Source organism: Ostrea edulis, chromosome 1 (assembly GCF_947568905.1).
Source record: "Ostrea edulis chromosome 1, xbOstEdul1.1, whole genome shotgun sequence".
Taxonomy (NCBI): Eukaryota; Metazoa; Mollusca; class Bivalvia; order Ostreida; family Ostreidae; genus Ostrea; species Ostrea edulis.
The window spans coordinates 2,504,856-2,522,949 of record NC_079164.1 but is presented as its reverse complement, the minus strand read 5'-3'; the positions used below and the strand labels follow the sequence as shown (position 1 = coordinate 2,522,949).

General features: G+C 34.5%; 1 protein-coding gene across 2 annotated transcripts in view; it reads left to right on the top strand.

Moving 5' to 3' along the window:
- Positions 1-6,992: 6,992 nt before the first annotated feature.
- LOC125664465 (anaphase-promoting complex subunit 7-like) overlaps positions 6,993-18,094 on the top strand; it is a 34,469-nt gene continuing 23,367 nt past the window's right edge. Inside the window, exons 1-6 of one of the 2 annotated variants that reach the window (XM_048897240.2) lie at positions 6,993-7,153; positions 10,194-10,319; positions 11,754-11,831; positions 16,406-16,489; positions 17,117-17,232; positions 17,712-17,819. In XM_048897240.2, the coding sequence (XP_048753197.1) occupies positions 7,088-7,153; positions 10,194-10,319; positions 11,754-11,831; positions 16,406-16,489; positions 17,117-17,232; positions 17,712-17,819 (578 nt within the window). In that variant the 5' untranslated portion in view covers positions 6,993-7,087. Of the gene's footprint in view, positions 7,154-7,267; positions 7,280-10,193; positions 10,320-11,753; positions 11,832-16,405; positions 16,490-17,116; positions 17,233-17,711; positions 17,820-18,094 lie in introns of those variants that run through there. The other variant, XM_056150801.1, reaches the window with a different exon arrangement.

Sequence of the window (18,094 nt, the reverse complement as noted above, 5' to 3'; positions counted from 1 at the left end):
TCATACATCTGTTATAGAAATTATACATCTGTTATATAGAAATCATACATCTGTTATAGAAATCATACATCGGTTATAGAAATCATACATCTGTTATATAGAAATCATACATCTGTTATAGAAATCATATATCTGTTATAGAAATCATACATCTGTTATATAGAAATTATACATCTGTTATAGAAATCATACATCTGTTATAGAAATCATATATCTGTTATATAGAAATCATACATCTGTTACTTAGAAATCATACATCTGTTATAGAAATCATACATCGGTTATAGAAATCATACATCTGTTATATAGAAATCATACATCTGTTATAGAAATCATATATCTGTTATAGAAATCATACATCTGTTATATAGAAATCATATATCTGTTATAGAAATCATACATCTGTTATAGAAATCATACATCTGTTATATAGAAATTATACATCTGTTATATAGAAATCATACATCTGTTATATAGAAATCATATATCTGTTATATAGAAATCATATATCGGTTATAAAAATCATACATCTGTTATATAGAAATTATACATCTGTTATATAGAAATCATACATCTGTTATATAGAAATTATACATCTGTTATATAGAAATCATACATCTGTTATATAGAAATCATATATCTGTTATAGAAATTACACATCTGTTATATAGAAATCATACATCTGTTATATAGAAATCATACATCTGTTATATAGAAATCATACATCTGTTAAAAAGAAATTATACATCTGTTATATAGAAATCATACATCTGTTATATAGAAATCATACATCTGTTATAGAAATCATACATCTGTTATATAGAAATCATACATCTGTTATATAGAAATCATACATCTGTTATATAGAAATCATACATCTGTTATATAGAAATCATACTCTGTTATATAGAAATTATACATCTGTTATGTAGAAATTATACATCTGTTATAGAAATCATACATCTGTTATATAGAAATCATACATCTGTTATAGAATCATATATCTGTTATAGAAATCATATATCTGTTATAGAAATCATATATCTGTTATATAGAAATTATACATCTGTTATATAGAAATCATACATCTGTTATATAGAAATCATACATCTGTTATAGAAATCATATATCTGTTATAGAAATCATACATCTGTTATATAAAAATCATACATCTGTTATATAGAAATTATACATCTGTTATATAGAAATTATACATCTGTTATAGAAATCATACATCTGTTATATAGAAATCATACATCTGTTATATAGAAATCATACATCTGTTATATAGAAATTATACATCTGTTATAGAAATTATACATCTGCTATATAGAAATTATACAGCTGTTATATAGAAATCATACATCTGTTATATAGAAATCATACATCTGTTATATAGAAATCATACATCTGTAATATAGAAATCATACATCTGTTATAGAAATCATACATCTGTTATAGAAATTATACATATGTTATATAGAAATCATACATCTGTTATAGAAATCATACATCTGTTATAGAAATCATACATCTGTTATATAGAAATCATACATCTGTTATGTAGAAATCATACATCTGTTATATAAAATATACATCTGTTATAGAAATCATACATCTGTTATATAGAAATCATACATCTGTTATAGAAATCATACATCTGTTATAGAAATCATACATCTGTTATATAGAAATCATACATCTGTTATATAGAAATCATACATCTGTTATATAGAAATCATACATCTGTTATAGAAATCATACATCTGTTATAGAAATTAAATATCTGTTATATATAGAAATTATACATCTGTTATATAGAAATTATACATCTGTTATAGAAATCATACATCTGTTATAGAAATCATACATCTGTTATATAGAAATCATACATCTGTTATATAGAAATCATACATCTGTTATAGAAATTATACATCTGTTATATAAATCATACATCTGTTATAGAAATTGTACATCTGTTATAGAAATCATACATCTGTTATAGAAATCATACATCTGTTATATAGAAATCATACATCTGTTATAGAAATCATACATCTGTTATATAGAAATCATACATCTGTTATAGAAATTATACATCCGTTATATAGAAATCATACATCTGTTATAGAAATCATACATCTGTTATATAGAAATCATGCATCTGTTATAGAAATTATACATCTGTTATATAGAAATCATACATCTGTTATATAGAAATTATACATCTGTTATAGAAATCATACATCTGTTATAGAAATCATACATCTGTTATAGAAATCATACATCTGTTATATAGAAATCATACATCTGTCATAGAAATTATACATCTGTTATAGAAATTATGCATCTGTTATATAGAAATCAAACATCTGCTATATAGAAATCATATATCTGTTATAGAAATCATACATCTGTTATATAGAAATTGTACATCTGTCATAGAAATTATACATCTGTTATAGAAATTATGCATCTGTTATATATAAATCAAACATCTGCTTTAAAGAAATCATATATCTGTTATAGAAATCATACATCTGTTATATAGAAATTATACATCTGCTATATAGAAATTATACATTTGTTATTGAAGTATACATCTGTTATAGAAATCATACATCTGTTATCTAGAAATCATTTATCTGTAATATAGAAATTATGCATCTGTTATATAGAAATCATACATGTGTTGTACAAAATATACATCTATATATCATATAAACATTATACATTTGCTATAGAAATCAAACATCTGCTATATAGAAATCATATATCTGTTATAGAAATCATATATCTGTAATATAGAAATTATACATCTGCTATATAGAAAAGATGATATTTTCAATCTTTAGTCTAGTTGTTACGGTATTTTAGTGTCACAATTCCATTGCCTAATAAATGCATCCTCTCAGATGTATAAAGTACTGTATATAGCACTTACCTTAACCTGCCATTTCTTTCTTCTTCTTTTTCTTGCAACTTTCTGAAGAATAATGTGAACGAAAGTCTGGTTACTTCTTGAGTCCCCCACCATTCTGACTTTCACAGCAAGTCATCAAAGGAATACAGTTTGCACGAGCATAGACCCACGTTACGTGTCCCTTAACTGGCAATGAGTGAAAAATTCTCTCGAGAGTCGTAAACAATATATACACACCCATCCCTTAAAAAAGTTCAAAGTATAAGCTGTTAAAGTAGAAACTGGAATACACAGTACGTGTTACTCTTATCAACTTAACTAGATTTTGTCGTAACTGGTAACCTAGTATCCATCCTAGACCCAAGACATCCAAAACCAGAGCTTTTGAAACAATGTATCTGCAAACATTCATTTGACATTGAGATCACTCGCTTTAGTTGTTTAATTCCTTATTTATCCAAAGTTTGCAAAAGCGTAAGTGAATTAGACATACAATGAAAAGTGAATATAACGAACATTGATCAATCTCATAAATCCTATAGAAAATACAAAATTAAGATTAGGGCAAACATGGACCTCTGGGTATACCAGAGGTGGGATCAGATGACTAAACGGAGTAAGCATTCTCTGTTGACCGGCCCCATCCTCCGTGCGTGTGCCCGCTATCTTGATCAGGTAAACGAAGTTATCAGTATGTAAAGAACGCCCAAACAATAGATATGAAACATGTCAGACAGCATTCAACCTAACGACAGGTTGAATTAGAAAATAAGATCATTAATATTAATTAATAATAATTAATAAGATCATTAATGTTAATAATAATAATTAATAAGATCATTAATGTATTCATGTTAATAATAATAATTAATAAGATCATTAATGTTAATAATAATAATTAATAAGATCATTAATGTTAATAATAATAATTAATAATAATTAATAAGATCATTAATGTTAATAATAATAATTAATAAGATCATTAATGTTAATAATAATAATTAATAATAATTAATAAGATCATTAATGTGCGAAATGCTGACTGTTGCGCCCCTGTACATCAACTTTTTTGTAAGTAGCTTGCTCGATTTAAAATTTAATCATACGCAGAGCATTCTCTTGCGTATCGAATTAATTGAGAGGCATAAGCACCACATGACTACGGATAACTGTTTACCTGATCAAGATATAGGGCTCATGGCGGGTGTGACCGGTCGACAGGGGATGCTTACTCCTCCTAGGCACCTGATCCCACCTCTGGTATATACAAGGGCCCCTGTTTGCCCAACTCTCTATTTTGTATTGCTTATAGGAGTTATGAGATTCATCAATGTTCGTTATCTTTACCTTTCATGCAAGTGATAATGGAATGTTGCTACATAGATATGGAAAGTTGTCGATGGAGAAGATGAGGTTATCCTTTGTCATAAAGTTGAGTTGTTAGTTTGCCGTTAACATCTATGTTCAAGAAACATCCAAATATGAAACAGGTATGGAAGACACTGTGGTCTCTTTTATTTCGAGTTCATTGGGATACATGAATATTGAATCAATTATGGAGAGGGCTATATAGGCAACGCCTGTTGTCCAATCCTTTTGTGTATTATACATAATAAAATATTGTTTAAATTTAAATCATATTGAACCAACATTATGAGTGAAAATGAATATTGTCAATAGATAAAGGCCACATCGAGAGATTTTTTTCTTCTCGTGTAGAAACTTTTGAATAAACTCTGCCTCGTAGGCATACAGCAATAAGTCGGCTAATAAAAAATTCGTGCCCACGGGAATTCCAACAGACTGTTGGAAGACTTGATCCCCAAAGACTACTTACATTTTTTTTGGTAGATATTGACAATGAGGAACTCCAGCACCTATTGATATCAACTTCAGAGTACTTGTGTGCGTAGAATAATGTTTAACAAAGTAATTTCCATAATTTCTGACAGGTTGAATTAGAAAATAAGACCATTAATGTGCGAAATGCTAACTGTTGAGCCCCTGTACATCAACTTTTTTGTAAGTAGCTTGCTCGATTTAAAATTTAATCATACGCAGAGCATTCTCTTGCGTATCGAATTTATTGAGAGGCATAAGCACCACATGACTGCGGATAACTGTTTACCTGGTCAAGATATAGGGCTCACGGCGGGTGTGACCGGTCAACAGGGGATGCTTACTCCTCCTAGGCACCTGATCCCACCTCTGGTGTGTCCAGGGGTCCGTGTTTGCCCAACTATCTTTTTTGTATTGCTTGTAGGAGTTATGAGATTGATCACTGTTCGTTATCTTCACCTTGCATCTTACGAAGAACATTACACCCACTTCTTGAATCTTTAGTTTGGTTGTTAACGACACGTACTACAAACAAACCTTTTTATCCAAAATTTTGTCTGCAAATTCTGACATTTTGGCCAATAATTTTTTTTAAAAAAATCTATAACCTCCAGTTCCATTTTAAATTTTAAGGCAAAAAACTTTGCGCTTAATTTATGTGCAATTGAAAAAATGATATAAACTCCTACTATGTTCCTTTGAACTCTTGAATACTATATGAGGAATTTGTAAGTGCAAATGGTCATTATTTATTTTCAATTTACTAGCATATATCTTGGAGTGTACTTTGACTCTGCGCTCAGGATGGATAACCAGGTATCCGTGCTATCATCAAGTCGTGTTACCATCAGTTACGTAACATACAACGAATAAGGTCCTTGAACTCTGAGAGTGCATGTGAGATCCATGTGTGCTCTTTTGTTACCTCCCGGCTAGATTATGGAAATGCCTTATTGTATGGTCTCAGTTACCTCCCGGTTAGATTATAGAAACGCCTTATTGTATTGCATCAGTACAAGTTCTGTGTCTCGACTTCAAAAGACCTAAAATAGCGCAGGTAGAATAATTTCACGAACCAAGAAATATGACCATGCATACATCACACTCGTACTTGTTGATTTACACTGGCTTCCAATCGGACAACGAATCCTGTAGAAGCTGACACTCTCTGTAGTCATGGCTTTAAATCAAACGGCATCGCTTTATCTACAAGAACTCGTCATAGTGTACCTACCAGACAGATCACTACGTTCTGAAAACTCGACATGTCTCATCTAGGCCCGCGTCATCTTGCAAGCCATGGCTGAAACGTACGCTCCGGAGGAGGACGTGCGACGGTGCATGGCCCGCGTACGGACCAAGACATTTGGAAATAGACGGATTGATGTGTCAGGCGCGGCTCTTTGGAACACATTGCTTGAGGCAATGAGATCCGAAACGGATCCAACTCGATGGTTTTTCTTTTTTTTTAAAAGTGTATTCAGATTACTTTTAGATCTTTATTGATCGTAATTTATTGACTTAAAACGCAATGTTATATTTGTTTTTCATGCAAATCTTTAAAAATTATATTTTCACATTTCTTAACTAATTGCTAATTTTAATTGTCGTTTTTAATTCATGGGTATTAATTGATGTTTCATAAATATTTGAATTTAGTCATTTACCTGTACATTTTAAAATCTAATCCTATACAGCGCTTTAGGGTGATTTTACATTAAATTTGGCGCTTTATAAATCCTGTATAATAATAAATTTTGCAGCCCTTCACCGGCAATGGTGACGTCTAGAGAGCTATAGGCCTGAGTGAAAATTCTCGAGCGCCCGGGCCTAGGGACAACAACCAAGGCTCTATAGGGCCTAGCATTAATTTATTTATATATATAAATTTATATTCATAGAAGGCATGAGTGCGTATTTATTTCGTGCAATGATTGAAAAATTATGTTGCTTATGTTTTGTTGACACCAATAGACAAATCGAGTTTATGTGAATAAATCGTTAGTAAATTTAGGTGCAAAAAGGTCAAGTTTGACACGCTGTAGCTCAATAACAAGCACTGTGACCCCGATTTTTCTTTTCATAATTCTTCTTCAATGTAGAAATCAATAACATACTTTCAAAAAATGCCAACGCTACCTCAGGGAACGATAACTTTGTCTGCAATAACAATAGTAGTGGTCTATACCATGCATACCACCAATTTCGATCGGGTTCGACATGCGTGTCATATACATTTCTTTGAAAGAGACGAGATCGCGAGAGTATTTTCATTTCTTGGATTTGGACTCAGACTCACGGCAGACACTGAGACAAGGAACAGAGATGACCTTGTTTGAACACGTGAAGCAACTTCACGACTGTGAACTATATAATGATTTGAAGCATCTGGTAAAATTAGTTTCACCTTATCTTTCTCTCTTTTTTTTTTTAAAAAGCAGTAGTTCAGTGAACAGGACCTGGTCCAGTCCAAAGACTAATTCTACCTACGTAGCTACTTATAGCTACCTACTCCAGGTAGCTACTTTTACCTACTTTTTCCGTTACTTGCATTTTGTGGCCAAACGTAGGAACGGCGCAATATGGTGTGTACCAAATTTCTTGATTCACTTACACTGCATGAGGATGAATACCACAACAATACTGGACAAAAAATGGTTACTTTCTAACCTTTCAAATTTGCATCAAATAACTACACCCAGTTCCATTTTCTAGGAGCTTAGGATCAAAGCTACGTGATAAGAAGTCTAGAATGTCTTGCAGTGCTCCCACTGGACCAATATTCCCTTTCGCCACCTTTTCGGGGTGCGGCGCGGCGCAAATAATCTCATGCTTTACAATTATTTCCATCATATTATTTTATTCATTACACTGATTTTAGCATTTGGAGTCAGTTACATTACTTAATCATATCCAGCTACCATACCCAGGGTTTTTCAAGCACTAGTCCGTACGGACTAGTCACTGTTGATGTTCACTAGTCCGCAAAGCATTTCACTAGTCCGTCCAGTATATCAAAATGATCGATATCTTCATTTTAATCAAACCAAACACATCACAGTTGCAAACAATTCAATTTCTGACACCTACAGAAGAAAAAGAGACCACCATATTTTATTTCGCATTTAAAATCTTCAGAAGCAAGCAATATTAACCTCCAAGTTAATCCTTTTATAAATGTCCATAAGTGCGTTCGAGATCGATGTTCCTGTTGTTTTGGTGCTCAGATTTTAAGAGTCACAGGAGTTCGAAATTTTATCAATAAAGTCAATAAAATTCACTCGATTGACAAAGTCATGAGCTATAGTGTTATGAACTACTGTGTTAGAGTCGCGAATGACGAGAACATGTGCGCACAAACGTGCATGTTCTCAGACCACACTACTTGCAATTCTTACACCTAGAACACGTTCTCGTGATGTGTACTCGGCGTTCAGAATCGGCAGGAATTTGACAATTTGTGCACGTTTGAAGAACGTCGGTCTAGAACGCACTCCATGTGTTTGGAAGATCGGGATGTCATAGTCATGCAAACACTTGACCATGCAGGTAATCAACCATAAGTTCAAACATATAAGAGACTCAGACAAATCTTCCTAAAAATCTTTACCAATTGAAGATTGATTTCCGGATTTTCACTAGTCCGTATGGACTAGTGCTATAGAGAGTTCACTAGTCCGACACGTTTTTTACTAGTCTCGGACTTACGGACATGAGTTAATTTCGAACCCTGATACCTAAACACTTCTTTCTGAAATAATAAGTTGATTTGTTTGATAATTAAATTCTATTGTGGAAATCAAAAATCAGGTAATAAATCATATAAATATAAACTTCATGATGCTACACCTCTCAGTGAAAACATTGTCTACATTGCCCGAAATGCAATGTCCCAAAACATCAAGCCCAATTTAGAGTCGTATCTCAACCAATCCCTATTAAATTTCCATTTTGGTATGGTAGATTTTGCAATTAGGACAGAATCAGATGTTTGAGCCAGTGGGGTTGATTGTAAAGCCAAACATGGATATTTTTTTTTAATTTTAGACTGACTAGGGTCAGAAGCTACAAGTTTAGTGTAAAATAGAATGGGTGCATAGTCTTATGAGATTAGCATTTTTATACTGTTGCGCACCAAACTTCAAAGAAAATTATTTATCAAAATTGCTATGTCCATTTCAATGGTGACCGACTGCATTGTTTATGAAATATTCGAACTAAAATCAAACACATCAAAATCTTGTAATCAACGAGCTTGGCCGCAAAAACAAACAATTGATGTATATACATTATACACATAAATACGGTCAATTTAATTACCGGTCGGTTCTGTGGTTAAGAATTGACATTAATGTGGAGATGATAACACGATAATGAATAAGATTTTAAATGTTAAACAATTGACCACAGCAGGGTACACAGCTGTCCGATGTACTTTATTACATAATCACTGACTTTTTTGCAGCCATAGATTACCTGAGGCTATTATCTGGCCTTCGTGACCAGCTCTGTGTGCACTGGAGCGACGCGAGATTTCCGGTCGCACGCGATGACTGAGTAAACAGATTTTGACTGCATAAACAAACAGGCGATAATGTGTCACTGACAAAGGAAAACACAAGACAGATTTTAAAATACAAATTATTGCAAAAAGGGATTTTCGCCACTTTAATTTTTTTTCCGCCATTTTTGAAAAAAAATTCGCCATTGGCAAAAATGGCGAAGCCCAGCTCGAGCACTGATGTCTTACTGTATTAATTTTAAAGTAATACCTTCATGCATTTTTACAAATAAAGGTTTTTTGGGGCGATTTTTCATGCATTTCCTCTACATTCTCTACCCTTGTAAAGTATTCAAATTTACACTCCGAATTTTGCCGTGCACATGCACAACATGATACATAAAACAACTGACCTGTTTAAAAGATGCACCTTATAATTATTATTTATTTCTATTTTTAAAAACAGGTAAAAGTAGGTAGAAGTAGCTACTTTAAGTAGGTTTAAGTACCTAGGTAGCTATTAATAGCTACGTAGGTAGAAATAGTCTTTGGACTGGACCTGGTGAATAATGTTAGGTATCATTGTTTATCGAAATTCATTTTGGTGAATTGGTTATTGTTTACATTGTACACCTTTACAGATAAGACTGCCGACTCCTGTGATGAATTCATCATAGGATGTAAAATTTGTCGCTGGCCTAGCAAAAGTACTAAATTTAAAGTTGTTTTTTTATTATAGATTCTGAAGATGTTTGTATAAATAAACATGATTTTACAGGCTTCAATCGCGTTGTATAAATAAACATGATTTTACAGGCTTCAATCACGTTGTATAAATAAACATGATTTTATAGGCTTCAATCGCGTTGTATAAATAAACATGATTTTATAGGCTTCAATCGCGTTTTATAAATAAACATGATTTTACAGGCTTCAATCGCGTTGACTTTGAGTGACAACAACTCCGAGGTGGAGCTGAACCTTCCTCAGAAATATCAGTGTATCGTGTACCATGGGAACGCTCTGTATCATCTACAGGAATATCACAAGGCAGAGGTCAGTAAATCTACAGAAATATCACAAGGCAGAGGTCAGTAAATCACAGGAATATCACAAAGCAGAGGTCAGTAAATCACAGAAATATCACAAGACAGAGGTCAGTATATCTACAGAAATATCACAAGGCAGAGGTCAGTATATCTACAGAAATATCACAAGGCAGAGGTCAGTATATCTACAGAAATATCACAAGGCAGAGGTCAGTATATCTACAGAAATATCACAAGGCAGCTCGGTCAGTATATCTACAGGAATATCACAAAGCAGAGGTCAGTATATCGCAGGAATATCACAAGACAGAGGTCTGTAAATCACAGAAATATCACAAGGCAGAGGTCTGTATATCACAGGAATATCACAAGGCAGAGGTCAGTAAATCACAGAAATATCACAAGGCAGAGGTCAGTATATCTACAGAAATATCACAAGGCAGCTCGGTCAGTATATCTACAGGAATATCACAAAGCAGAGGTCAGTATATCACAGGAATATCACAAGACAGAGGTCAGTATATCTACAGAAATATCACAAGACAGAGGTCAGTATATCTACAGAAATATCACAAGGCAGAGGTCAGTATATCTACAGAAATATCACAAGGCAGAGGTCAGTATATCTACAGAAATATCACAAGGCAGCTCGGTCAGTATATCTACAGGAATATCACAAAGCAGAGGTCAGTATATCGCAGGAATATCACAAGGCAGAGGTCAGTTCGGAAACTATATTTTTATATGTACAGGAATATCACAGATATCCTGATTCTTTTTTGTCGGATATTTGAATAGATTTACTGCATCTTAACATGGAGGAACAGGTGATTTTGTCTGTAATGATAATCATATTAGGGTCTTTACGCCATACCATCCTCTAATAAAAATCTCATGTTTTTTATTAGATAGCAGCATCGCAAACCACGGTTTTGAGTCCACACACGCTCCCTCAAACCCATGGTTGTCTGATGCTATTTTTGATGGTGGAGAGAATCGATGAGAAGCACCCATGGGTAACTGGCGATGATTAGATAGTGGAATGGTATAGACCCCACAATTATTATTACAGACAAAATTACCAGTTCCTGTGATCTTGTAATGACTGCAAAATCTATCATCACTTTCTACTGGTCGGAAGGGATTTTTTTGCTGGAAAAAATGTTTGGACACTTTTCAGAAACTCTGCAATGGCAAGATAGAAAAGAGTACAATAAATGGAAACTTGTCTGTCAGTAGAATTTCTGTGTCTGCATCATACTGTCCATGATCACAGTACTGAATCTAAACATAACTTGTCATTAAAACATATGTAACTCAATAATTGCTCTAGTCGAGGTGTTTCGAGTTGATTTTGTCTCGTCTAGAGGGAGGGTGTTGTTGGATGAATGACATATCTATCCATTTAGTCAATCAGGCTTTCATTCTATTTATTTTGCAGGAAGTTTACAAAAAAGCCCTGCATCTGAGAAAAGCTTTGAACAAAGAAAAAGTGAAGGACAAGCCATCACTTAATACAGTAAGATATTGACCACACAAAATATAGTATTAAAGATACTGACCACACAAAATATAGTATTAAAGATACTGACCACACATAATATAGTATTAAAGATAATGACCATACTGTAACAGACTGACCGACGACACAGTGATATAGTAAGATACTGACCGTACTGTAACAGACTGACCGATGACACAGTGATATAGTAAGATACTGACCGATGACACAGTGACACAGTAAGATACTGACCGTACTGTAACAGACTGACCGATGACACAGTGATATAGTAAGATACTGACCGTACTGTAACAGACTGACCGATGACACAGTGATATAGTAAGATACTGACCGTACTGTAACAGACTGACCGATGACACAGTGATATAGTAAGATACTGACCGATGACACAGTGACATAGTAAGATACTGACCGTACTGTAACAGACTGACCGATGACACAGTGATATAGTAAGATACTGACCGTACTGTAACAGACTGACTGATGACACAGTGATATAGTAAGATACTGACCGTACTGTAACAGACTGACTGATGACACAGTAAGATACTGACTGTACTGTAACAGACTGACTGATGACACAGTGATATAGTAAGATACTGACTGTACTGTAACAGACGGACTGATGACACAGTGATATAGTAAGATACTGACTGTACTGTAACAGACTGACTGATGACACAGTGATATAGTAAGATACTGACCGTACTGTAACAGACTGACTGATGACACAGTGACATAGTAAGATACTGACTGTACTGTAACAGACTGACTGATGACACAGTGATATAGTAAGATACTGACTGTACTGTGACAGACTGACTGATGACACAGTAAGATACTGACCGTACTGTAACAGACTGACTGATGACACAGTGACATAGTAAGATACTGACCGATGACACAGTGACATAGTAAGATACTGACCGTACTGTAACAGACTGACCGATGACACAGTGATATAGTAAGATACTGACCGTACTGTAACAGACTGACCGATGACACAGTGATATAGTAAGATACTGACCGTACTGTAACAGACTGACTGATGACACAGTGATAAAGTAAGATACTGACCGTACTGTAACAGACTGACCGATGACACAGTGATATAGTAAGATACTGACCGTACTGTAACAGACTGACTGATGACACAGTAAGATACTGACCGTACTGTAACAGACTGACTGATGACACAGTGATATAGTAAGATACTGACTGTACTGTAACAGACTGACTGATGACACAGTAAGATACTGACTGTACTGTAACAGACTGACTGATGACACATGATATAGTAAGATACTGACTGATGACACAGTGATATAGTAAGATACTGACTGTACTGTAACAGACTGACCGATGACACAGTAAGATACTGACTGTACTGTAACAGACTGACTGATGACACAGTGATATAGTAAGATACTGACTGTACTGTAACAGACTGACTGATGACACAGTAAGATACTGACCGTACTGTAACAGACTGACTGATGACACATGATATAGTAAGATACTGACCATACTGTAACAGACTGACTGATGACACAGTAAGATACTGACTGTACTGTAACAGACTGACTGATGACACATGATATAGTAAGATACTGACTGATGACACAGTGATATAGTAAGATACTGACTGTACTGTAACAGACTGACCGATGACACAGTAAGATACTGACTGTACTGTAACAGACTGACTGATGACACAGTGATATAGTAAGATACTGACTGTACTGTAACAGACTGACCGATGACACAGCAAGATACTGACTGTACTGTAACAGACTGACCGATGACACAGTGATATAGTAAGATACTGACCGTACTGTAACAGACTGACTGATGACACAGTGACATAGTAAGATACTGACTGTACTGTAACAGACTGACCGATGACACAGTGATATAGTAAGATACTGACCGTACTGTAACAGACTGACCGATGACACAGTGATATAGTAAGATACTGACTGTACTGTAACAGACTGACCGATGACACAGTGATATAGTAAGATACTGACTGTACTGTAACAGACTGACTGATGACACAGTAAGATACTGACTGTACTGTAACAGACTGACCGACACAGTGATATAGTAAGATACTGACCGTACTGTAACAGACTGACCGACACAGTGATATAGTAAGATACTGACCGTACTGTAACAGACTGACCGACACAGTGATATAGTAAGATACTGACCGTACTGTAACAGACTGACTGATGACACAGTAAGATACTGACTGTACTGTAACAGACTGACCGATGACACAGTAAGATACTGACCGTACTGTAACAGACTGACCGACACAGTGATATAGTAAGATACTGACTGTACTGTAACAGACTGAATGATGACACAGTAAGATACTGACCGTACTGTAACAGACTGACCGACACAGTGATATAGTAAGATACTGACCGTACTGTAACAGACTGACCGATGACACAGTGATATAGTAAGATACTGACCGTACTGTAACAGACTGACTGATGACACAGTGATATAGTAAGATACTGACCGTACTGTAACAGACTGACTGATGACACAGTAAGATACTGACCGTACTGTAACAGACTGACTGATGACACAGTGATATAGTAAGGTACTGACTGTACTGTAACAGACTGACTGATGACACAGTAAGATACTGACCGTACTGTAACAGACTGACCGATGACACAGTGATATAGTAAGATACTGACCGATGACACAGTGATATAGTAAGATACTGACCATACTGTAACAGACTGACCAATAACTCAATGAAGACCTTATGTGATAATACTGCTTTGGCAGTGATTTTTTAAGGCCCATTTTGGGTCCGAATTTCGGCCCTTTCCCCTCCTAAAAATTGGCATTTTTTTCCCCAGTTTAGCTTGCATTTTTCCCAATAATAAAACTATGAAAGGAAAATGTATATTAAAAAAATAAACATTCGATGTGAATTATATACATAAGACTTAACAAAGAGTTATGGGAATGATGATTTGGATAGAATAGTTGAAAATTTTAGAAGGTTGAAGAAAATTAGATGTGTAAAATAGAGATAATATAATGTTTGATATGATTTTAAAACTTATTCTTGATAAAATTGATTTTTCCCAATTTGACTGAAATATTGACAGTTTTTTCCAATTCGTAAGCCACAGGACCTTTGTAAAAAAAAAAAAATGTAGGAAAATCACTGTTTGGGTAAAAAAGGCTTGTAGTCTTAGATACACTGACACACTTGCCAGAAATTACCCGACTCTCAACAGTGGGTGCTAAATGTTTGTGTTGCTACTGCTTAGGATCGAAACACTGACCTCTAGTACGACAGTCCAGTGAGAATCGAACCACTGACCTCTAACACAACAGTCCAGTGAGAGTCGAACCACTGACCTCTAACACAACAGTCCAGTGAGAGTCGAACCACTGACCTCTAACACGACGAGCCAGAGCTAGCAGAAGGCTATGTTTCTAACACTGCCACAGAGATGCCAACACTCCAATCTTGACAGATTTTCTCTAGATTTCTGACCGAAAATCCGTTCTCCTAAAAGCTAAAATTGTCGAAATGAAAGCATCCGTTGTTGATGATGTTAAAACTAGGCTAATCTATCAATACTTGTATTTCTGTACAATAGCAAAAGAGTGAATTTCAAGCAGGTGAAAGTTTTTTTCAATGTTGTAAAGCAAAATTTACATTAGTTGATAATTTCCCAGTACAAATATAATTGAGGGTGGGTATCGCCAAAAATTCTGTATCGTGATATATCACTAAAAAAAATTCACAATATTATGATGATATCATGATATTTTAGGACATTCTGTTTTTTCCTTAATTTTCTGATATTATTTTCACTACTGCTTTGGTGTGAAAGTGCAAAATAAGCCAATTTCAGTTTATTTTAACCATTTGTATTAGTAACTGTAATAAAACAATTAACAAAAAAAAAATCAGATCAAATGATAATCAAATGACTCACAACCTGTGACTACTCTAGAAAAATAAAAATATGATGTTTTTACCAAGTGTGGACGCCATCTTGTTAATTTTTGTTACTACCAACCTGTAACAATTAATATAAAACCTAATGCATGAAACTAATTTTTCTGGAATTTAAATATGTCCAAATATACCTTATTCTTTTTCATGCTGTATCGCGATGCGTATTGTAGGACAAATTATCAAGATGTACGGGTAAAATCGCACATCCCAAATATGTATTTTTAATGTGTGTGTATGCAGAACGTTTGAAAATAGTCGCTCCAAAGTTTTGAAAGCTAGTTGCTGCAAATATACTAATCGTCTTTCATGTATCTTACACAGATTACTCTTGTAGTTAAACGACATTTATATGAACCAACAAAGAAATTCGATATCGTACTTATAAACAATTTAGTGCAGTAGAATTACATATTGTCTCATTTAGTGTGTTTGTTACATGTTAATCTGTATTTCATTTTTAGTAGCTGACTGATTAATGTGTTTGCTAAACGTTAATCTGAATGTCATTTTTAGTAGCTGACCGATTAGTGTGCTTGTTAACCGTTAATCTGTGTGTCATATTTAGGAGCTGACCGATGAAGTGGAAGTGAAGTATAAGATTTACGAGTGTCTGATGGCGACCAAACAGTGTCGAGAGGCCATGGTCATGGTAGGTTTAACTTCAGACATGAGCTGGGGGGGAGGGGGTTAATTTAGTTCATATAGACAAGATTATAGTTTAAGACTGATGATATGTACATGATGTACATGTGTAGCAACCAAAGAAATAAATGAATGTATATGAGGGTATGAACAGCGACACTTTACACCAGCGAATTCATGAACTGCATTAGAACATCACCAAAAGCAGACTGACAGGAAGCGTTGCAGTTCAGACCCTCATGTATTTTCAAAAATTGAATTTATTTCTTATATTTACATTCTACTTTCACTTCTTTCGGAATTCCCAGCTTTTGAAATACAAGGACTATATTTTTCAAGATTCACACGGGCAGTGTTCGCATCTGTATCCCATTTATCATTACAATTTGTAAAGATATCAAAAGCAGAAAGACTGGAAATGTAAATATGAAATGTTGGTGCATGATATTCAACATTTGATGTGGGTGATCCTGATCCAAGGGAAATGTAAATAAAAGTGGCCATTATGTGGAATATTGTGGTTAAAACAAGGAAATGTAAACAGAAGTGGCTTACGTGGAATATTGTGGTTAAAACATCCATCAGTTTTCTGTGTATGTTTCTTCTCTATGTCTACCTTGTTTTTACGTTTTAGTTACAGGGAATAAGTTCCAAACAAAGAACGCCTAAAATCAACCTCGCATTGGCCAAACTGTACATCAGGGTCGGCATGGACCGGTCAGCTATAACCAGCTATAAAGAGGTTCTCAGGTGTGTTGTTAATTATAGATACAGCTATAAAGAGGTTCTCAGGTGTGTTGTTAATTATAGATACAGCTATAAAGAGGTTCTAAGATGTGTTGTTAATCATACACGCACATACCAACTGTCAGCCTTTCACTGTACATATAATGGGTTAAGTAAGTGGATGTCCCTAACTAAGAAATGGTGAACGACTTTCTAATTTAAATATTCTGTGCATCTGCACTGTCATTCGTCCTTATGGTCACACAGTTTAAGGTAATATATCCAAGCTATACATGTTTTATTGACAGTAAATGTTGTGGTCACACAGTTTAAGGTAATATATCCAAGCTATACATGTTTTATTGACAGTAAATGTTGTGGTCACACAGTTTAAGGTAATATATCCAAGCTATACATGTTTTATTGACAGTAAATGTTGTGGTCACACAGTTTAAGGCACTTCTGTAATATGTATATCCAAGCTGTGTCTGATTTATTGACAGGGAATGTCCACTCGCTCTGGAGGCAATGACTGGTCTAATGTCGCTGGGGGTAAAGGGACCTGATGTAGCAGCCCTGGTGATGAATGGAGCACCCAACACCTCAGACTGGTCAGTATTTAGAACCTATTGGTCAGTAGTCAGTAACAATTGGTCAGTATTCAGTAACTAATGGTCAGTATTCAGTAACAATTGGTCAGTATTCAGTAACAATTGGTCAGTATTCAGTAACTAATGGTCAGTATTCAGTAACTAATGGTCAGTATTCAGTAACTATTGGTCAGTATTCAGTAACTAATGGTCAGTATTCAGTAACAATTGATCAGTATTCAGTAACTAATGGTCAGTATTCAGTAACAATTGGTCAGTATTCAATAACAATTGGT